Below are 23,954 nucleotides of genomic sequence, written 5' to 3'. Positions count from 1 at the left end.
GGCAGAGAGACGTATAGTTGGAGTCAATGGATGGACGGTTGGTTTGTGTGATGGACCGGGCTGTGTTCACATGAGAAAGCGAGGACTGCAGATACTAGAGATCAGAGTCAAAAGGTGTAATGCTGGAAAAGCACAGCCGGTCAGGCAGATTCCGAGGAGCAGGAGAGTTAACGTTTTGAGCATAACCTCTTCATCAGGAATGTTGGGGGAGGGGTCCCAAGGGAGCTGAAGATAAATGGGTGGTGAGTGGGGTTGGGGAGGTGGGGAAGGTAAATGCAATACGCAGATGAAGGTGGGGATGAAGGTGACAGATCTGGGATAAGGTGGGGGGGAAGGGAAATGAGGTAATTGGTGAAATCGACGTTGATCCCGAGTGGTTGGAGGGTCCCAAGGCAGATTATGAGGCATTATTTTCCGTTTCCTATCTTTGAGTTCTTCATCCGACAATCCTTCAGGAATTCTTCATTCCTTTAAAGGTGAACACTTAAGAAATCACAATTCCCTTTAGCCCTCTATTAACTGTGATGACTTCAGTCATTTTGGCCTAGGTTCTGAAACCCTGAAACCACTCTCTCAATATTCAAGATCTTCCAACCTGACCTCTTTAACCAAGGTTTTAACCAACGCTCTTCATATCACCTTTGGCTTAGTGTTCATATTCATCTATTATGTTCCCGTGAAAGGCCCTGGGATATTTTCCAAAGTTAAAGAAGCGATATAAATGCGAATTGTTATTGTACTGGTACAAGTACAAGGACAGGTTTGAAACACTTGTACTATTTTAACTGAGGCAGAGGCAGCCATGAGGAGATTAAATTGAGATTTCCAAAATTATGTGAAGTTTGATTGGGTGAATAAAGAAAAACCATATTTTGTTGGGAGTCAGCAAAGGTCAAGCAAAATTTCTTTCCAGAAAATTCTTGCAACATGAAATGCTTTGCCACAGGAGTAGTAGATGCTGAGACCACTCCGTGTTTTAAGTGAGGCTGGATAAATATTTGAAACAGAATAAGGTTGAAGACTATAGAGAAAGTAGCAGGTGAGTTTGGTTTAGGCTGTTACAAGAAAGAATGGGCACAAATCGAACAGTTAGAATCTATGACATAAAATTCTATTCTGAACTCTTTGCTCCATCTTCCTTTTGGTCAAGCAAAGACTGGCTTTGGCCTTTTTTTTAAATCTTGTTGATCCAATGCTGGCCTCAGTCAGTCTGCTCAATTGTTCGAGTTGCCTGAGATTTCTGCAAAGTCAACAGAAACGCTGTGCAAAAGGACCCATACCAATCTGGCACAAATGGAGCCTCTGGGCCCCGGGCCAACAGCAAAGAGATGGACACACCCATCATGGTCAGCTTCTGATTATGGATTATCTACGAGCTCCTTTGAAATTTGTTTACTGACCAAACATCATTCTGGGGAAACAGAGCTAACTGACGTTTCCAATGTCCTATTATATACTCACAGAGATTTTACAAAATGGATGAGCAAAACAGTCAATGTTTCAAAGATTGCCATGATAAAACATTGAAGACTTAAGGGGTATAAAAGCAAATACCAGTGCAGGCTTTATTTATGAACACAATTTTTCATATATGTTTCATATACCATTTGACAATTTCTAAGTGACAAATTGACTCTCAGTGTATTTCATTGAACTACAAAAAGATCATTGCCCTGAAACACTAACCCTGCGATGAATCTTATAGGGTCGGAGTGACTTAGGTTATGGTGAGATTTGTAGCAGAATCAAATGAGAAGTCCAACAAAGTTCATCTCAATATTGGGAACATGCCTTGAGCTTTTTACTGGGGTACGGTAAACAGCTTACTAGACGGTAGCAAGTCAAAGCAGAGGGATTATTGCTTGCCAATCACCTTGTTGACAGCCCAACTCATCCCCTGACTCCCCAGAGCTTGTCCCCCCATCTGCACAGCACAAGTCAGCAGTGCAGGGGAATACTCCCTACCTCCTGGATGGGTGCACTCCCAACAATATTCAAGACACTTGACACCATCCAGGACAAAGCAGCCCACTTGACTGGCACTGTATCCACAAACATTCACACCCTCCATCACTGACACTCAGTGGCACCAGTGTGTGCTATCTACAAGAGGCACTACAGAAATTCAGCAAGTTAGACAGCACCTCCCAAACCCATGACCACTTTCAACTAGAAGGACAAGGGCAGCAGATATATGGGAACACCAGCACCCGTAAGTTCCCCTCCAAGCCACGCACCATCCTGACTTGGAAATATATCACCGTTCCTTCACTGTCACTGGGTCAATATCCTGGAATTCCCTCCCTACGGCCATTGTGGGTCAACCCACAGCAAGTGGACTGCAGCGGTTCAAGAAGACAACTCATCATTACTTTCTCAAGGGCAACAAGGTTGGGCAATAAATGCTGGGCCCAGGCAGCGTTGCCCGAAGCTGACAAATGAATAAAAAATAGCCCATCTCACTATTATAGTTTTCTCTCTCACCAAACTTGCTAAACAAGCTGGACATTCCTCTACCATCAGGGAGAAGGTACAGAAGCTTGAACACATGCACCAGCCGGTTTCAAAACAGTTTTCTCCCTACTGCTGTTAGAATACTGAATGGACTCACAAACTCTTAACATTTGCCTGTACCTGTGTTTTTGCTTTTTGCCACTGTTTACTTGTTATTTACTATCTATGCTATTTAACCACGTGATCTGCCCGTTTGCTCTCAAGACAAAGCTTTTCACTGTGACAACGTGACAATAAATTCAATTCAATTCATATTGAGAAAACTCAACAAGGAAACCAGAGAGGGTGCCTGGTGAAGTTGGCTTGCTGCTTGTTCCAACTTATCTCCATGTTGGACACCAGTTACCAATACCTCCGGACACATTCGCTGGGCATCAGTCACACACATCCCATGTCCATGGACATCGGCACTGATGTGTGCCAACCTCTAGCTACCTCCAAGGCACATGTCTAATCCATGTACAAGATGCTTCTGCATCTTGGGCTGCACCAGCAACTACCATTGTCATACCACAGCACAGATAATGTGTGCTCAGGGACACACACCCAGCTCTTGGACTGGACCAGGCTGCATCACCGGCTTACTTCACTCACTGTCATATTACTCACTTACAATAATCATACCTGGATGCTCAGTGTTTCCCTACTTTGTCTTGCCATTTTGTGTTTTGCTCCCTCCTCAGCCAGAGGTAAGAGGTTCATATTTCTTCTGCTTTGCCTTGTCATTTAGAACAGATACAAAACCAGGAACCTTATCGTGATTGTCAGCAAGCCCCAGTCATGTCAAGAGGGACAGCCTTCACTCATTTGGTCCTGGCACTGTTACTCAAGGGCAATCTCTGTTACCAGTCCAGGGGCTTGGACATAGTGGATCAGCCATTTAAGAGGTCAGTGTTAGGATGTTCTCATCATAAAGAATGATGAGCTAAATATCAGGAAGCCCACTACATCTTGACTCTTTTTGCTCTATAGTGCTGCTTTCCTCATGGAATGGGAGACAGAGGCAGGTTTGACGGGAGATGTAAGTGGATGGCAGAGATATTATTTTTTACTCCAGGTGAGGTCGTGTACTAAGTGAGTGAGTAGACAGAGTCAAGGGCATGCAGGGTTAACACCATTGGGAATAGTGGTGGGTGAGATTGAGTGAGGGAAGGTGCTGCAGGCAATACTGAGAGTGGTACAGCATGAACCTTGGTGGGAAGTGGGCACAGTTAGCAGAGATAGAACGAGTGTGAAGTCTCCAAGAAAAGGTGTTGGCGGTCATCCGAGTGGAGTGGAGAAGCGCATTGACATTTGGTCAGGAGGTGTCCCGAGCCAGTGATTGGGCAGTGCCAAGGGCGTGTGTGATTCATGGCGGTGGGGTGGGTGACAGTCAGTGAAAGAAGATACTGCAGGCAACTGTGGGAGTGATAGAGCATCAGCCTTGGTGAGAGGTGATTACAGGAGCTGGGATGGAGTGAATGTGAGGTACCAGAGTGGTGATGGAATGCTAGCAGAATGAAGAAGGTCATTGACCTTCTTCTTCGAGTGTTGGGTATACCTCTAGAATGCTGAGACCCTACTGACCTGGATGGCAACCTCAGGCCAGGTTGGCATGGTCTTGTGTATTGGCCTCCACTCCTGATCCTAGAGAAACAGGAAGTCCTGCTTATTCACCAGCCCATCAAACAGGACTTCCAGCTCCCTTATCCACACAGCCAAGGTGCTAATTCCTCCCTTTCTGCCAAGTCCAGGGCAAATGTCAGGAACCATGCAGGACAAGTCTGGACTGACAGTGTTTGCCTGACTTGCACAACCTGCTTTTAGAGATGGCATGGGCACAGGGGGTGCCAGTGAATTCTGGGATATCCATTGTTCAGAGAGTTGTCCGGAAACAGTATCTAATAAGATTGGGTCAGAATTAGAATAAGAGAAGCCTTTGGGTGTGATAGGCAATTAAAGCAGCATATTTGATAAGATACAATGGGAGGACTCACTAAACCTCATCACAAAAACTTGTCCAAAAATCGTAGCACCACTCAAACCTAGCCAAAAAGAAATAGTTTAGACCTTCACAGACTGACCTGCTGCCCCTTTTCAACATTTTTGATTCAAATTCTCAGTATCTAGTATTTAGCTCTTGAATGAAGAAATACATCCTAGAGACAGTGAAACTTTTCTGATGATCATCAATGTAAGAAATTATTTTTGAGACTTTTAGCTGACTATATAGAGTATATACCTTTGTATCCAGCCTTACCTGTCTCGTTGGAAAATCCTTGGTAAATACCGTCTGGGGAACCACATAGCCAGCGCACACATTAGAACCCAAAGGATGGCTAGTTCATCTAACATCTGACCGATGAAACTCAAAGTTGCATGAAAATAAACTGAACCTATACCTGTCGGGCACAGAATCAACAGGAGTTTGGTTAGTTACAAGCAGCAGTAAATTGTCTGCACAGTGTACATTATTAGTTTGTGTACTATGACAGTTTGGAAAGACTGCAATTCAGACTTGCTAATAACAACCCTATCTCTCATTCAATTAGCTTTCTTGAAGACACAGCATGGTCTTTTTCCAAATCCTCGTAATTAATCTTCGGGATTCAAGTGCCCATGTCAATGGTTTGAAAAAGTGCACACATCTGAGCACGAGAGATTCAAAACATGCATTCTGTCCTTTGAAACAAATGGAAAGTGACGTTTATTTGATTTTGATATGCTGCTGGGCACATACAGCACGCAGAGAATTAAAAGCTAGGAGTGAATTACAAGGCTACAATTTAATCAAAATGCACCAGATGACGTCAAGCCTTAAACAGCAAATCTAGTGAGACTTGCAATCATCTAAGTCCAAGTTCACTGACTGTTGATATCTCACATCCAGAAAAATTGTGTAAAATAGTATATTTAATACTTTAATTTAGTATAACAAAGGTGTGTAAATGTGCCTTATTAATAATCAAATTACAGTATGCAATAAACAAATTTGATTGCCTCGTATTTAATTTGCCCATTTTAAGTATTACAGAAATGTGACAAAAATCCCATGGACTGATCAGATGTTTGCAGCATATTTAATTTCATAATAAGGCTGGAAGTATAAAATATCCTGAAAGTGGCATCTTTCAAGTCATTTGACAATTCTTTCAATGATTGAGTCAATTTTAAACACAAATCCTCACGGTTTAATTGGAGCCTCACCATTTGTGACGTAAACTGATGACAATACTTTAATTAAATACATATTGCCCCTAGCTAAAAGGAGCTGAGAACACAAAACTTTTCATCTTGAACTCATCAGAACTAGGATCCAAGGAACTGAGTTGAAGGTTGAGACACCAATTGATACAACATAAGAAGAAATTTTCTTTGTTCTCTTTGTTAAGAGGGTGCTGGTTGGTTGGGTCATTGTTAGCACCAAGATACAGCTGGACCTGTCGATCTTACTTCTCTAACCAGGCTAATGGACTCTGAATGGTCAGGGTGGTGCCATGAAAATGCAGAGGTTGACAGTCTCCATGAGCCCTTTGTTTACAGTGACAGAGGATCAATGTGCCAGGGACAGCCACTGGCCTGCCTACATAAAACAGGGTCCTGTGTATTAACGTGTGGCTTTCCACATGCACAAATCCTTCACACTGAAAACCTGACCGATAATCTTAAATTGCTTCCCAGTGTAATTCTCAGCATTCCGATTAGTTCATAAATGTTGCCATAAAGCAGAATCACACCTAATGATCGATGTAATGTTCTGAGGCTTGCGAACAAGAACTGAGTAAGTACGACTGGCATACTGCCCATTACAAATGGTCAAAGAATATCCCTTGTATCACAAGATACTGAAACTCAAAACATATTACATATTTGTGTAACAGATAAAACATCTTTTCAGCTTGACAGCAGCATCCTCATGTGTTTACTGCAAAGCAGCAGCTTGAGATTGCTAGCTTGTGATTCAAATGTTTGACATACCTCCCCCTTCCAGAGTAAGCTGAGGGAGTACAGGCAATGTCTAGTCTTGATGAATGGCAGACAAAAAACTTCAACATTTTAAAAACCAAAAGATCTGTGGATGCTGTCAATCAGAAACAAAAACAGGGTGGTGGTGATGGGAGATTTTAATTTTCCCAACATTGACTGGGATTCACTCAGTGTTCGAGGTCTTGATGGAGCAGAATTTGTAAGGAACATCCAGGAGGGTTTTCTAGAGCAGTATGGAAATGGTCCAACTTGGGAAGGGGCCACACTGGACCTGCTCTTGGGAAATTAGCCCGGCCAGGTGGTTGAAGTTTCAGTGGGGGATTACTTTGGGAATAATGCTCACAAGTCCATAAGTTTTAGGATACCCATGGACAAAGTTGAGAGGGGTCCTAAAGGAAGAGCTAAATTGGGGGTAGGCCAACTATATCAAAATTCGGCGGGAGCTGGGGAATGTAGATTGGAAGCAGCTGTTTGAAGGGAAATCCCCATTCGATACATGGGAGGCTTTTAAAGAGAGCTTGCTCAGAGCGCAGGAGAGATATGTTCCTGTGAAAATGAGGGATAGAAATGGCAAGATTAGGGAACCATGGATGACAGGTGAAATTGTGAGGCTAGCTAAGAGGAAAAAGGATGCCTACATAAGGTCTAAGGGACTGAAGACAGACAAAGCTTTGGAAGAATATCAGGAATGTAGACCAATCTGAAATGAGGAATTAAGAGGGCTAAAAGAGGTCATGAGATACCCTTAGCGAGCAGAGTTAAGGAATATCCCAAAGCTTTTTATTTGTATAAAAGGAGAAAGAGGGTACCGAGGGAAAGGGTTGGCCCACTCAAGAATAAAGAAGGAAAGATATGCATGGAGTCAGAGAAAATGGGCGAGATTCTTAATGAGTACTTGGCATTTGTATTCACTGAGGAGAGGGATATGATTACTCTAGGTCAAATCGACATAAAGAGAGAGGAAGTGTTGGGTATTCTAAAAGGCATTAAGGTGGACAAGATCCCAGTTCCAGAATAGATCTATCCAGGTTACTGAAAGAAGCGAGAGAGGAAATAGCTGGGGCTTTAACAGATATCTTTGCAACATCCTTGAATACAGGGGAGGTCCCAGGGGACTGGAAAATTGCTAATGTTGTCCCCTTGTTTAAGCAAGGATAATCCAGGTAATTATCTTCGAGTAAAAAGTGAGGTCTGCAGATGCTGGAGATCAGAGCTGAAAATGTGTTGCTGGTTAAAGCACAGCAGGTCAGGCAGCATCCAAGGAACAGGAAATTCGACGTTTCGGGCCAGAGCCCTTCATCAGGAATGAGGAGAGGGTGCCAGGCAGGCTAAGATAAAAGGTAGGGAGGAGGGACTTGGGGGAGGGGCGATGGAGATGTGATAGGTGGAAGGAGGTCAAGGTGAGGGTGATAGGCCGGAGTGGGGTGGGGGCGGAGAGGTCAGGAAGAGGATTGCAGGTTAGGAGGGCGGTGCTGAGTTCAAGGGAATCGACTGAGACAAGGTGGAGGGAGGGGAAATGAGGATACTGGAGAAATCTGAGTTCATCCCTTGTGGTTGGAGGGTTCCCAGATGGAAGATGAGGTGCTCTTCCTCCAACTGTCGTGTTGTTATGTTCTGGCGATGGAGGAGTCCAAGGACCTGCATGTCTTCGGTGGAGTGGGAGGGAAGGGCCTGCATGTCTTCGAAGACATGCAGGTCCTTGGACTCCTCCATCGCCAGAACATAACAACACGACGGTTGGAGGAAGAGCGCCTCATCTTCCGTCTGGGAACCCTCCAACCACAAGGGATGAACTCAGATTTCTCCAGTTTCCTCATTTCCCCTCCCCCCACCTTGTCTCAGTCGATTCCCTTGAACTCAGCACCGCCCTCCTAACCTGCAATCCTCTTCCTGACCTCTCCGCCCCCACCCCATTCCGGCCTATCACCCTCACCTTGACCTCCTTCCACCTATCACATCTCCATCGCCCCTCCCCCAAGTCCCTCCTCCCTACCTTTTATCTTAGCCTGCCTGGCACCCTCGCCTCATTCCTGATGAAGGGCTCTGGCCTGAAACGTCGAATTTCCTGTTCCTTGGATGCTGCCTGACCTGCTGTGCTTTAACCAGCAACACATTTTCAGCTCTAATCCAGGTAATTACAGACCTGTGAGCCTGACATCAGTGATAGGGAAGCTACTGGACAAGATACTGAGGGATAGGATTATATACCCATTTTGAAGAAAATGGGCTTATCAGTGATAGATTAGATTAGATTACTTACAGTGTGGAAACAGGCCCTTCAACACAACAAGTCCACACCAACCTGCCGAAGAGCAACCCACCCAGACCCATACCCCTACATTCACTCCTTCACCTAACACTATGGGTAATTTAACATGGCCACTTCACCTGGCCTGCACATCTTTGGACTGTGGAAGGAAACCGGAGCACCTGGAGGAAACCCACGCAGACACGGGGAGAATGTGCACACTCCACACAGACAGTTGCCTGAGGCAGGAATTGAACCTGGGTCTTTGGCACTGTGAGGCAGCAATGCTAACCACTGTGCCATCGTGCCGCCCACAGCATGTTAGGCAGCATGTTTTGTGCAGAGAAAGTCATGTCTTACAAACCTAATAGAATTCTTTGAAGAGATGACAAAATTGATTGATGAGGGAAGGGATGCAGTTGTGATAAACATGGACTTTAGTAAGGCGTTTGATAAGGATCCCCATGATGGACTGATGGAGAAGGTGGGGTCCAGGGTGTTTTAGCTAGATGGATAGAGAACTGGTTGGGCAACAGGAGACAGAAAGTAGTAGTGGAAGGGAGCTTTTCAAAATGGAGACCTGTGACTGGTGGTGTTCCACAGGGCTCCGTGCTGGGACCACTGTTGTTTGTGATATACATAAATGATTTGGAGGAAGGTATAGCTTGCCGCATTAGCAAGTTTGCAGATGACACTAAGATTGGTGGAGTAGCAGATATTGAAGGGGATTGTCAGAGAATGCAGCAGAATATAGATAGATTGGAGAGTTGGGCAGAAAAATGGTAGATGGAGTTCATCCAGACAAATGCAAGGTGATGCATTTTGGAAGATGCAATTCAATACAGTAAATGGAAAAGGCCTGAGGAAAATTGATGTACAGAGAGATCTGGGTGTTCAGGTCCATTATTCTCTGAAGATGGCAATGCAGGTCAGTAAAATGGTCAAGAAGGCAACAGCATGCTTTCCTTCATCGGATGGGGTATTGAGTGCAACAGTTGGCAGGTCATGTTACAGTTGTATAGGACTTTGGTTTGGCCACATTTGGAATTCCACGTACAATTCTGGTCGCCACATTACCAAAAGGATGTGGATGCTTTAGAGGGGGTGCAGAGGAAGTTCACCAGGACGTTGCCTGGTATGGAGGGTGCCAGCTATGAGGAGAGGTTGAGTCGATTAGGATTATTTTCATCAGAAAGAAGGAGGTTGAGGGGGGACCTGATTGAAGCCTACAAAATCATGAGAGGTGTAGACAGGGTGGATAGCAAGAAAGTTTTTCCCAGAGTGGAGGACTCAATTACTCGGGGTCACAAGTTGAAAGTGAGAGGGGAAAAGTTTCACAGAGATATGCATGGGAAATTCTTCACGCAGACGGTGATGGATGCCTATAACGCATTGACAGTGGAGGTGTTAGAGGTGGGAACAATAGCGTCATTTAAGATGTATCTTGACAAATAAATGAATGGGCAGGGAGCAGAGGGATACAGATCCTTTGAATATAAGCGGCAGGTTTAGATAGAGGATCTGAATCGGTGGAGGCTTGGTGGGCCAAAGGGCCTGCTCCTGTGTTGTAAACTTCTTCATTCTTTGTTCAGAAATTGCTGGAAAAGCTCAGCAGGTCTGGCAGCATCTGTGGAGAGAAATCTGGATTATTGCTTCGGGTTGAGTGACCCTTCCTCAGCGTCAACATTTTGTCAAGCATTCATCAAGGCTAGACAGTGTCTATTCTACTTCAATTTTTTGTCCCCTGTTAATGTTACATTCTGCACCAGCCAGCAATATTCGCAATCATTTGACTGAATGTCAAAAATTGTATGCTCGATGATCAGGAATATCCATAACCGATTTAAAATGAATGTAGTGCACTAGTTGCACGGTTGGTTTAAACAACGTGATGAGTACAGCAATATACTTAACTAGTTAGCAGGAGAAAGAGAAAAGACAGGTTTTCAATGTTTTTAATTCGCAGCAGGTCATGGGGATTGTGAACCTGAGTTTTTGATAGGCATTCCTGGTTGGGAAACTCCTTACCAGGAATGCCATTTCAAAATAATGACCCTTCATGAGTTTTGAGAAGATTTGTAGCTCAGGTGGAGGTTCTGGGTGTAGGTTTGCTCTCTGAGCTGGAAGGTTCATTTTCAGACGTTTCGTCACTATACTAGGGAACATCTTCAGTGGGCCTCTGGACAAAGCTTCATCCAGAGGCTCACTGACAATGTTACCTAGTTTGGTGACGAAATGTCTGAAAATGAACCTTCCAGCTCTGTGAGCAAACCTACATCCAAAATGTCCCTTCCTATGTCAGCACTGAGAAACGGAGGAAAGTGATGCTTTTTTGTCAAAAAGATCAAGATAAAAGAAGGAAGAAAAAAGCAATTGTTTCAATATATAAAACATTAACGTTTTCTTTTCAAGTGATGTATTCCATTTTATTAGCTTTTCCTACTCTTATTACATTTCCAGTACTTGTTTGTTCATTGTTTTATCTTTTGCGAAAGAATGATATATCCTGGGTAAGAGCTCTGCATATAATTTAGTATTAGCTGGTAGTTAAAGAAAATAAAATTAGGTTGCTTTCAGTTGTTATAATGCAAATAAAATTAGACCAAGAGACAACAAGCACTTGAAACTTAAGATAAATGCCATTTAAGTGTTAATATTTGTATTTAATAATGGCCTTGGTGGAGTAAGATTAGATTAGATTCCCTACAGTGTGGAAACAGGCCCTTCGGCCCGACTAGTCCACACCGGCCCTCCAAAGAGTAACCCACCCAGACCCATTCCCCTAACTAATACACCTAACTCTATAGGCAATTTAGCATGACCAATTCACCTAACCTACACACCTTTGGATTGTGGGAGGAAACCGGAGCACCTGGAGGAAACCCACAGAGACACGGGGAGAATGTCTGTCACAGTCACCCGAGGCTGGAATCAAACCCAGGTCCCGAGCGCAGTGGCGCAGCAGTGCTAACCACTGAGCCACCGTGCCACCCTGTAAACAGTAAAATACTGTTGTCTGTCAGTGTGGTGCATTCAAATCCCTCTCCAGGGGACTGAGAACAAAACCTGACACCCTAATGCTACACTGTATGACTGTGCACTCTCAATGCTTCTGCCTGTTCTTTCAGGTATGTATGCAGATACCCTGAAAAAGGTACTGAATTCTCCCAATGTCTTGTCAAACATTAATCCTTCAACAAACACCATTAAAAGAGCTATTGTCACTTCATCTTTGCTTGTCAGACCTTGCTGTACATAAAAAAATTCCTCAATTATAGTGACTACATTGAAGATGTTTTTCATTGTTGTGAAATACTTTCAGTCATTTTGATGTATCCAACTGAGCTATATAAGTGCATGTTGTTTTTCTAATTCTGGGCATCAAACCACTTTCCCATTCTATAAAATGGAGCAATGACTTCCAATTAGTGAAGCAAAGCCAAGCAGAAATCTGACAGAAATTTACGGAAGTTATTTTTGTATTATAGCTGTGATATTGGAACAGAGGCATTTACACATAGGGTAGCAGCTACTGTGGGATGGCATACCACAATAAGAAAATCAGGAATCTGCAAATGGATATAGAGGGGTTGAGGGAGTGGGAAAAAACTTGACTAATGGATTGCGCATTGATCGGAAGAATTGAAAGTAAACATCTATTTAAATGGAGAAAGACTCCAAACAAGAGTACTGCAGAGGTATTAGATTAGAATACTTACAGTGTGGAAACAGGCCCTTTGGCCCAACGAGCCCACACCAACCCTCTGAAGAGCAACCCAGCCAGACTCATTCCCCTACAGTTACCCCTTCAACTAACACTACAGGCAATTTAAGCACATCTTTGCACTGTGGGAGGAAACCAGAATACACCCACACAGACACGGGGAGAATGTGTAAACTCCACACAGACAGTTGCCTGAGGCGGGAATTGAACATGGGTCTCTGGCGCTGTGAGGCAGCAGTGCTAACCACTGTGCCACCATACCACCCCAGGTATCTGGATGTTCATTACACAGGAGCAGCAGGTAAATAAGACAGCAAACAGAATTTTGCCCTAATCAATTCGGCTTTTGTACTTTAGAAAAACAACAAAGTCTTGTTACAATTGCACAAGCTGTTGGCAAGGTAACATTTGAAGTACTGTGAACAGTTTCTGCCCCCACATTTAAAAAAGGGTAGACTGGAACTAGATGCAGTTCAAAAACAAATTCATTATGATGATTCCTGGGAATGGAGGGAGAGAAGCATCGCTTACCCAGAATGGTTAAACAAGTTGAGTCTTTATTCATTAGAGTTTAGAAGAATGGGGGGTGATCTTATTGAAACACAAATTCTGAGGGGGTGCTTGACAGAGTAGATGTTAAGAACATTTCTGCTAGTGGGGGAATCTTGAATTTGGGGACAAGATTTCAAAAGAAGATGACACTCATTTAAACTGAGACGGAAAAAGAATTTCTTCTACCAGAAGCTAGGAAATGTCGAAAACTCTTTACCCCCAGAGAGATGTGGATGCTAGGTCACTGAAAGTATATAAAGAAGAGGACATTGGTTAGGCCACTTTTGGAATATTGCATGCAATTCTGGTCTCCTTGCTATCGGAAGGATGTTGTGAAACTTGAAAGGATTCAGTAAAGATTTATAAGGATGTTGCCAGGGTTGGAAGATCTGAGCTACAGGGAGAGGCTGAACAGGTGGGGCTGTTTTCCCTAGGACAGAGGCTGAGGGGTGACCTTATAGAGGTTTATAAAATCATGAGTGGCATGGATAGGATAAATAGACAAAGTCTTTTCCCTGGGGTGGGGCAGTCCAGAACTAGAGGGCATAGATTTAGGGTGAGAGGGAAAGGAGGGTGGTACGTGTATAGAATAAGCTGACAGAGGAAGTAATAGAGGCTAGTACAATTGCAACATTTAAAAGGCATCTGGATGGGTATATGAATAGGAAGGATTTAGAGGGATATGGGCCAAGTGCTGGCAAGTGGGACTAGATTAGGTTAGGATATCAGGTTGGCATGGACGAGTTGGACCAAAAGGTCTGTTTCCATGCTGTACATCTCTAAGACATTATAAGTAGATAGATTTTTGACAGCTATGCTGAGGTGGCAGTGGAAGAGGAGCTGAGCCCTGGGGCAGATCAGCAAAGATCTTGTTGAGAGTGGGGGCAGCCCTAAAGGGTCCCAATCTCCTTTTTCTCATGTTCTTATAAAACTAGGTCATAACCAACATCATCTAGCTCAAACAACAGCCAGCTTTCCTGTCTCTTCATTACAAAATCATTTTATGTTAATAAGTCCTATGTTAGTTCTTCTTCAGATTAAACAGAGCCTCTAGGATGGGATTCCTTTCCACATTGAATGATGCTCTTATAACTAAACACAAGTGCTGGAACAAACCTCGAAACCATGTTCACTTTAGCACACAATCTTTGCATAACATCAATTTCTATTTTTATTCGGTGTCATGACAGTGACACCTGGTTAAGAACTTTATTCAAGGATATTACAGATCTTCTAATAATTCAAATATCCAGAAACCTATGAGCAACATATTCTTGTGAAATGTGCATCTCAAAACCAAACATGTTGTGAGCCTGAGCAATTTACTGTGGTAAGACTTCTAACAGACATAAGTTACCACAAATGCGATATAATTGCACCCAATGACAATTTTGGCAAAACCACATGCTCACTATTATTTCAATAAAAGTTTCAACTGGCCTGATTTCATCATAAGGTCTCAGAAACCTCCTCATGTGAAACCATTCAGATGAATAAATCACAGCAATTTAAAACCCATTTACTTTTAAGCTTCTTCATACTGTGGGAGCAGATGGCTGCTACCACAGCAATAGAATTTATCGGTCTCTATTCTTCTGATTGAATACTTATCAGTCCACAATAAAAGCGGTAGCTGTATCAAATGACTCTCCTCCCATTGTTAGTCATTCACAGCATTCGTAATGACTTTGATAAAGTATAAAACTAGGGTCCCAAATGATGCCATTTTAAAAATAAGGAAATAGAGCTCTCCAAGCAGACAACGTGTGTTCAAGACATTCAGTAATACAGCACAGTGACTATGACATGACTTTGTGCCTATAACCTTCAACTGGTTATTATCAACTGAACTTGAACCTTTTTTAAGATGTGATGCGTTATTGAATCCATTTACCTCTGCCTTATAACAACAAAGCTATCATAGCATATTGTTTGCAACATGTGTTCATTGTGCCTTATCATATGTCTGGTAAAGGCCGTGGTTTTGTACAAACCTGCCGTTGGTCACAAACTTCAAGGAGCCACAGCCACAATAAACCTGTCAACTCAGTTCAGAAGTTCTGCTATTTTGAAACAATCTCTCTAACGACATCACATTCGAAAATCATGTGACTCGAGCATGAAGTTTGGCCCAAGGCACAAATTAGCTTCTACAAGGTAGTGATCCTCACATCACTTTTTTATGGCTATGAGGCATGGACCACCTATAGACATGTCATAAAGCAGCTAGATTGATCCAACTGCCTCCATTTTAAATATCTATCTGTAACATCCCAAACAGCAAACTTCTTGTAAGACACCATATTAATGGCATCAAGAGCAGATTCATTGGAACTCAGCTTTGCTTCCCCTCCAACTGTGACTGAGAGACTTCATACAGAATATTTCAATCAAATTGGTAAATCAAGATTTAGTTTCACATTACATATGTTACATCATTTTTTATATAAATAATTTGGATGTGAATATAGGAGGCATTAAATTGAATTTGTTTTAGTGTCACATGTACTGAAATGAGTGCAGTGAAAAGTTTACAAGTTGCCACTTACGGCTCCATCTTAGGTACATGGTGGGGGGGGGGGGGGCGGTGTGTGGAGGTGGTGGTAGATGTTATGGACAGTGAAGAAGATTAGCTCAGACTATAAAGGGTTCTGGATCATAAGGGCCAATGATCCAAGGAATAGCAAATAGAGTTAACTTTGGTAAATGCAAGGTGTTGCACTTTGGTAAGGCAAACTAGCCAAAGATTTATACAGTTAATGGTAGGGCCCTTGGGGGAGAGGGGGTGTTACTGAAAAAGGAAACCTCAGGGTATAGGTGCACAGTTCCTTGAAAGTGGAGTCACAGGAAAACAGGGCAATGAGTAATGGGTTTGGAACGCTTGCCTTCATTGGTCAGAACACTGAGTACAGGAGTTGGGACGTTGTGGCTGTACAGGACATTGGTGAAGCCACATTCGCCTGTACCTGTGTTTTTGTTTTAGCCGCTGTTTACCTATTATTTACTATCTATGCTACTTAACTCTGTGATCTGCCTATATTGCTAAGAAGACAAAGCTTTTCACTATATCTCAGTACACCTGACAATAAATTCAATTCAATTCAATTCAACAATAGAGGGCATAGGTTAAAGGTAAGAGGGGAAAGATTTAAAAAGAACGTGAGAAATATCTTTTTCAAGCAGAGGATGGTGCATGTATGGAACAAGCTGACAGAGGAAGTGGTGGAGGCTGGTACAATTGTTACATTTAAAAGGCATTTGGAAGGGTATATGAATACTAAGGGCTTGGAGGGATATAAGCCAAATGCTAGCAAATGGGACTACGTCAGATTGAGATGTATGTTCAGACTGGATGTGTTGTACCAAAGAGTAAGTTTCTGTATTGTACAGCTCTATGAGTCCATAACACAACCAGTTTCCTAGTTTCCTGACTGAACACTCATCCAGTGAGTGATGGGAAAAATCCATTAGTTTTCAGTGTGTGCTCATTTGCTGAACTCTACAAATTTGTTCCAACTGCTTTCTTTGCCTTAATCCTTTAAGTTATGGAACCATAACTGCAGTCTCTGAACCCTATGCTTCCTATTAAAACCAAAGAAAGCTCAGTGAGTAAATACACCAGGAGTTATATTACTGAATATATAGCACAGTAAATCTATGGTGCCTCTGTAATGGTAGCACTAGGAATGTTTTAACTGGACTTATCTAAAAGTAAATTAGAGGTAAAGTCATTTGCTGGCATAGCACTTATGGATAAATTGCAATTGTCTGTAATTGTAAGAGTTCAAATTAAACAAAAGCAAAGCAACTGCTCTCTCTTATTTGTTGGATTTCATGGACAAACTGTAAAATGTGTTTAGTTAGTCTCAAGATTCATACTGCGTTATAATATGAAGATACCATTGTCTACCTTCGGCAGGTCGGTGTGGACTTGTTGGGCCGAAGGACCTGTTTTCATGCTGTAAGTAATCTAATCTAAAGATAAGGTGAAAAGTGAGCCTGTCTGCTCCTATGAGAAGCAGCAACCTATATCAGATTACTTTGTTAAAATTGCTTTTTTTTTGTGCAGCCTAAAATCTTTGCATCAGAAATAAGACTTATTGGTTGAATCTCTGGCCCACTGCATGCACCTTCGGGGCACTGCAGCACTGTCACTAGAATCCGTATGGCTGCTTTTGTGACCAATATAATGCAACATTACCATATCAGACAGTCAACTGCTGCACTTATGCAAAGAGAAGCCAATGTTACTTGGGCTTTTTTTGTGTTGCTGACTCTGCTGCAGATCAACATTTACACTGTACTAGTTTAGCACAAATCAAATTCAAACTGTGAGAAATACAGATATATTAGATTTCTATGAGAAAATATTATTGAGAAGTAAACAGGATTTGAAATGTCAGTTCAAACCTATATAGATTCAAATAAATGATACAGATGGAGTAAATAGGAATTAGCAAGAAAGCTCTCACTGTTTGATTTAAGTGTTATAAACTGCTTTTATACATAAAATGACACCAACTTTATAAAACTCTCCAACCAGCAAAATTCCTACGATTACCTTATTGCAAATAAAATGCTGCAATGTAGGCTCATCCCATCCACGTGTCACTCAAGGATGTCTGTCCATATCTGTTACACATTAGATGCACAATTTCCTTTGGCATTTAAATAAAATCTGACTTTGCAATTTATTCTTTGCTGCAATCATACTTCTGATCTTGTAAGTTGCACTTTCTATATTGCTGCAGTCAGTCACAAAAAGAATGACTCTTAACAGAAATTCAAATCTATATTAAAAAAAACTTCTCAGAACCTATCACTTTAAGCACTTTTGGACTCTACATAATTTCCTTCTAATACTTGTTTAGCACTCCCCTTGTTCCTGTCAAATGCTATTGGATATTTATTGCACAGAAAAGTAAGCATACAATGTTGCTGGTAATCACGGGTGCACTTCCACGGGAATGGCTGAACAGAGACTAAGAGCAAGAAGACTTGGCAATTTTCATTTCACCAGTCCATAGGCATTCTGGACAATTGGTAAACACCTACTGAAGTCTTAACTGAAAACAACATAGACACAAGGGCAAACCTGGCTCTTTCCAGGTCTTTATTATCCAGATGCTCACTGGATGGACTCTTTGTATCAATGGCAATTATTACTTGTCGGAATGTGTGAGTATCCTTTCTATGCATTTCTGATGGATTAGTTTAGAAGATGAGGGGTGGCGGAGGGAAGGATAAATGGAGGGAGGGATGGAAGGAAGGAAGGAAGGATGGATGGATGGGATAGATGGGTGACTGGACAGAATCATTTATTAGAAAACTGGTGTTACGAAGCATTCACAAATAAATCTTCTGGGAATCAAGAGTATAATGCATGGAAAGAATACAATGTAACTATTGTTAAAAATGCATACCTATTTCAGCATTATTTTAATAACTAAGTGCAAACTCCATAGCCATGATGGTTTTAACTATTTAGTAGAATGCTTAATGAAGTATTATTTTATCACATTAATTTTCTTCCAGGTAAAATATTTAACTGTTAACAATACAGAAACTAGTTACCAAGTTCACACATTCATTACCTCATTAAACAACCAGCTACAAGCCTTTCTAAAAAAATTCTAAGAAAAATACAACTGAAACAATAATACTTACCTACAACAACAAGCAAAGTCCAAATTAGATATATCCCACTGTTGAAACATGTTGCATACTGTCGAAATAAGTACATGCATATAGGTGGCAACACAAAAAACAAAACATTGCTGATCTGCAAAATAAAAGTTAAAATATGTAGGGTATGTAAATAATACAAACACAATTAACTCAAAATGATTGACATTACAACAAAACAATTGTCTTCAAACAAAAAGCAGCAATCAGACAGTCTTACCAAAGGAAAGACTGTCATGAAGAACATAATATCAATGAGAAATTGTACTAATGACTAAATCTCAGAGTTCCCCATGAAATATACATTTTTCAGCAACATAATTGTATATATAATGACAAACAAATTCACACAACATTTGGTACTACTTTACTTAGTTTAACTTGTCCAGATACTAAAACCAAGAAGTCCTTTATTACGTCATCCACTTGTGTTATATGTAGTTCAAGGTTTCTGTCTGCATTTCACAACCTGAAAGATCACTGCCTGTGCAAGACAAGCACTGCATGAAGAACCTCCATGTACTGGTTCTAAATTCTTCGTTCATAACCACCCCCCCACCCCATACCCACACACACACACACACACCCTCATTCCCCACCTCCCCACCGACAAAATAGATGGATTGTGCCTCAACAATACGTAATCCTAATGTAACACCCACAGTATACATCCACTGCAGCTGATAGCAGGGCCTTGGAAAAATAGATTGTCACCCTCAGCTTCTTTTGTCAAAGTGCACATTTTATTCATAAAATATGAAAAAAATACATTGCATAACAGTTCAAATCTGATATCACACAGTGAGCAATAGGTTCACTTTCTTTCAGTATATTACTCCAAGCTATATCATTAAACCTACAATTACATGAAATATTGACAATTTACACATATACTTCATGACAAACATTCTCTGGTGGTTATACTCCAAAGGGGTTTGTACATTTTATGATGCCTAACTATGCTGTGACTAGAGATTTTTCAGCTGTGGCCTTTTCCAGTTGAGACTTTGCAGTGGCTGTCCCAAGCTTTATTGTATTGTTTGCATGTCCTCCTGAACCTTAAAGTGTGGTGTCCCGCAATAGTCAATCACTGACAGCTTTTTGCACTGGAGACATTGCAGACAAACCAAAGAGCATCTTTCACCGAGTCGGCAGTGCTGCAACAATAAGTAGTGTTTAACTTAGTGTGCACCCCTGGGATCAGCACACTGAGCACAGAGTCCTGTGTTACTGAGCTACCCAGGATAAACCTTGACAAAAAAAACACTTTCCAGATCTTCTTCACAAAGGCATTTTGTAGAATGTGGTGAGCAACAATCTCTTTCCCATTGCAGATGCTCCAAAGACAGTTAGCAGTGGCACTTACACTCCTGCGTACTCATGAAGGATCTGATGATAGGCCCCATCTCGCCAGCAGCCTGGCTTTACCTTTGTGCTTGTTTGAAAATTTTGGAGATAAGGCACTCTACCAAATGTCTTTGATGGTCTGCTCAGGGAACTATACAACTTGAACCCCCTCCTCCTTTTCCCCTTGAGGGAGCTATATGCCAAAATTACAGACTTAGAGTTTTCTTGCATAAATTTTTCCTCAAGAGGGAAATGGTACGGTGCAGTTTAACATAATGAAGAGTTCTGAATTTGGCAAGGCAGATCTTTCTCAACATTGGTGAACTGATGTACAGCAGCATATAGAGTCATAGAGGCATGGAGTCATACAGCATGGAAAAAGACCCTTCAGTCCACTTGTCCGCATCAACCAGACATCCCAATCTGACCTAGTCCCATTTGCCAGCATTTGACCATATCCCTCTAAACTCTTCCTATTCATATATCCATCCAGATGCCTTTTAAATGCTGTAATTGTACCAGCCTCCACCACCTCCTCTGGCAGCTCGTTCCATAGACATGCTGTGTAAATAAGTTACCCTTTAGGTCCCTTTTATATCTTTCCTCTCTTATCTTAAACCTCTAGTCTTGGACTCCCCCTTCACTATTCATCCGTTCCATGGCCCTCACAATTTTATAAACCTCTATAAGGTCAACCCTCTGCCTCTCACACAACAGGGAAAAAAGCCCCAGTCCATTCAGCCTCTCCATATAACTGATACCCTCTAGTCCCAGCAACACCCATATAATCTTTTCTGCACCCTCCCAAATTTAACGACATCCTTCCTATAGAAATGCAACCAGAATTATATACACATAATGACACTTGGAGATTGTGGCTTGATTCAGCTGTACCCAAACAGCAGGCTTGCTGTGACAGTAGTGGAAACTTGTCATAGGTTATTTGGCCCTGCTTCTCCTAATGCTATGTTTTTTTTTAAGATTGCAAACTCTGTCACTTAATCAATGATTTGCATAAATCCAGTGTTGCCTCTTTACTCCTATCCACTATAACCCTGTTCTTATAACTTCAAACTTTAATAACCTTTTTATAGCAACTGCACATTCAGGAAACTAAAATTTGATCTCAGGGCTCTCTTTCTATTAAGAGTTTACTCCCACTTCATGGTTCTGGCCTCGCAAAAGAATTTCCCCCGGTTAACATTTCATCAGTCTGCCCACCTCAGTTTTTAAGAAACCTTTAAAAATCATACAGTCATACAGCACGGAAACAGATCCTTCAGTCAAACCAGTCCATGTGGAATATAATCCCAAACTAAACTAGCTCCCTCCAAACCTTTCCACTCAAGGACATAGCCAAATATCTTTTAAATATGCCCGCATCCACCACTTCCTCAGGAAGCTCATTTCCACACGAACCCCACTCTCTGTGTCAAAAAAAACTGTACCTTGTGTCTTTTTCAAATCTTTCACTTTAAAAATGTGCCCCCCCCCACCCCCCGAGTCTTGAAGTCCCCCATCCTAGGGAAAAGACACCTACCATTAATCTTATCCAAACCCCTCATGATTTTACAAACGTGTGTAAGGTCACCTCTCAACCTCCATGCTCCAGTGAAAAAGTCCCACCCTAACCAGCTTTTCTTTATAACTTAAACCATCCAACTTCCTGGTAAATCCCATCTGAACCCTCACTAGCAAACTTTCAGGTTGCATTCCCTACGACCAGGCAAATCCAAATCTCACACTGTAATTCAGGATGTGGATTGGAGATGCCTTGAGGTACCCATGAGGATGGCCTCAACCGGGACCTTGGGTACATGCCACGCTACAGGTGACCCCACTACAATGGTACATGCCACACTACGGGTGACCCCACTACAGTGGTACATGCCACACTACAGGTGACCCCACTACAGTGGTACATGCCACACTACAGGTGACCCCACTACAGTATAATCGCGCGCTCTCTCTCACACACACACACACACCCATTCACACAGACTCTTTCTCAAACACACACTCGTTCTCATACACAAACACCCCCGACACACCCTGTCACAGGCTTACACTTCATCACACCCACACATGCTCACGCACATGCACACGCTCACTCTCTCTCATGCACACACACACTCACACACACATCTATAGGGTGAATTTGTAGTTGCAGAGTTATATTTGCAGATACATTCTATTTTGATCAAAAAATGCACAATCTGCAGGCCGTCAATACATGTAATATTTTGTGAATTCCCCTTTGGGAATAGAACCAGTCTGACTCACGATTGGGATACGGACAGACTCTGACCTCACACCTTTAATGCATTGTCTGAGCTGTCACGTTTTGTTATAAAACCTTAAGTTATCTCGAGAAGGTGACTTAAAATAAGTTCTGGGATTTACAAATTAATGAACCAAAACCTGCAACCCATTCTAAAAGATAAAAGACATAACAACAATCTAGGTTTGTTCAATATATAATTTCAATTGCATGACACTGTAATCTTTCTGCGTCTTATGGTCTTATTCTCCACAACCACCTGATGAAGGACAGGGGCTCTGAAAGCTAGTGCTTTCAAATAAACCAGTTGCACTATAACCTGGTGTTGTGTGATTTTTAACTTTTTAGTGAAAACACAGCCTGGAAATACTGCCCGGAATCAAAACTAAAGAGTATCAATACTGCACAGAAACATTTATAATATTGCTGACTTTAACTCTGAATTTCCCTCAAATTGTAGCAGTTTATTACTTTGGAAAATAAAGCTTTTTTTAAAACAAAAGTATCGGAGGCAGTATTAACATAGGAAAATTAAAATAGTAACTAGGAATGTTTTAGATGCAGAGACAGAGCTTTCACTAAACACATCCGCACGTACTTTACCGAAGCAAAACAATTCATACTCTGGGCTATAGGGGGGTGTTGCACACCGTGAGTAATTCTGTAAAAATGCAACGGATTTTAAAAGCATCAAAACGGCAGCAACTGTGGACATGCTTCAGAATGCCCAGGGAAAAGGATTGTACTGATTCGCCCTGTTACACAAATGCCTGGGCCAGTCTGGAGCAGCACAATGTGTGGCACTAAGTGCCTCACGGTCCGGAACAACAAGACGTTCCACTCCAGTTAATTTCCTGCTCCAACCGCTTATCTCCCTCAGAAAAGTTTACAGCGACTTCTGCTCGATCGGCAACAACTTCGATGTCCTGGAATTTTAAAAAAACACTTCGCCTCAACACAATACAACAAACCCTGCTTTCAAAAGAAACTAAAAATTGTTACAAACCGTGTTGTAAAATTCAGCAATGTTTGAGACAATCATGTAATTTCCCTCACACCAGTCCACTTCAGAACTGCCAGCCTGCAATTGGTTCCAAAATTGGCTCATGGTTTTGACTTTATTAATCTAGCTTTGTTTCCAGTTAAAGCTCCAAAAACCTGTCTCCTTCCCTCTTATTTTTTTCAGTCAGCATCAGCAGTTTGACACTGTTTACATCAGCTCCTCCACGCACAAAGCCAGGCTCAGAAATGAGCTTGCTCTCTCCTTTTCCTGCAGTGTCACTCAGGATTGTCCCAACGTGTGAGAGTAGTTCTTTTTTTAAGTTTCCTGAGCCCGGGTTTCCTTTCCAGACGAATCACACTACCGCCGGTTGGCGTCTGTCCTTGAATTGCCTCAGGCGGGATCTTTTACTCACCAGCCCCCCAGGGTCACCAGCTCGCCTCCCTTGGGTAGTGGGTCGCCTCTCTCTCTCTCTGCTCCTGGGTCGGGACGGGAATTGCTTATCTCCCTCCTCTCCCCACGCCCCTAAAAGGGACAAGACACTGTTGCAGATGTTGAATAATCCAACATTCTGATATTAGCATTATACACGAGCCTTCACCTGTTTCCCCCTTCTCCCTGCGTTAATCTCCTCTGA

General features: G+C 42.1%; 1 protein-coding gene across 1 annotated transcript in view; it reads right to left on the bottom strand.

The window, feature by feature from the left end:
• acer2 (alkaline ceramidase 2) overlaps positions 1-23,700 on the bottom strand; it is a 62,896-nt gene extending 39,196 nt beyond the window's left edge. Inside the window, exons 1-3 of the mRNA XM_060840994.1 lie at positions 23,324-23,700; positions 18,672-18,786; positions 4,754-4,895 (exon numbers count right to left, since the gene is read on the bottom strand). Of these exons, the coding sequence (XP_060696977.1) occupies positions 4,754-4,895; positions 18,672-18,786; positions 23,324-23,425 (359 nt within the window). The 5' untranslated portion in view covers positions 23,426-23,700. The remainder of the gene's footprint in view (positions 1-4,753; positions 4,896-18,671; positions 18,787-23,323) is intronic.
• Between the last annotated feature and the right edge of the window lie 254 nt (positions 23,701-23,954).

The sequence above is a fragment of the Hemiscyllium ocellatum genome, chromosome 2 (assembly GCF_020745735.1).
Source record: "Hemiscyllium ocellatum isolate sHemOce1 chromosome 2, sHemOce1.pat.X.cur, whole genome shotgun sequence".
In the NCBI taxonomy this organism is placed as follows: domain Eukaryota; kingdom Metazoa; phylum Chordata; class Chondrichthyes; order Orectolobiformes; family Hemiscylliidae; genus Hemiscyllium; species Hemiscyllium ocellatum.
This window is presented reverse-complemented; position numbering and strand designations above follow the sequence as displayed.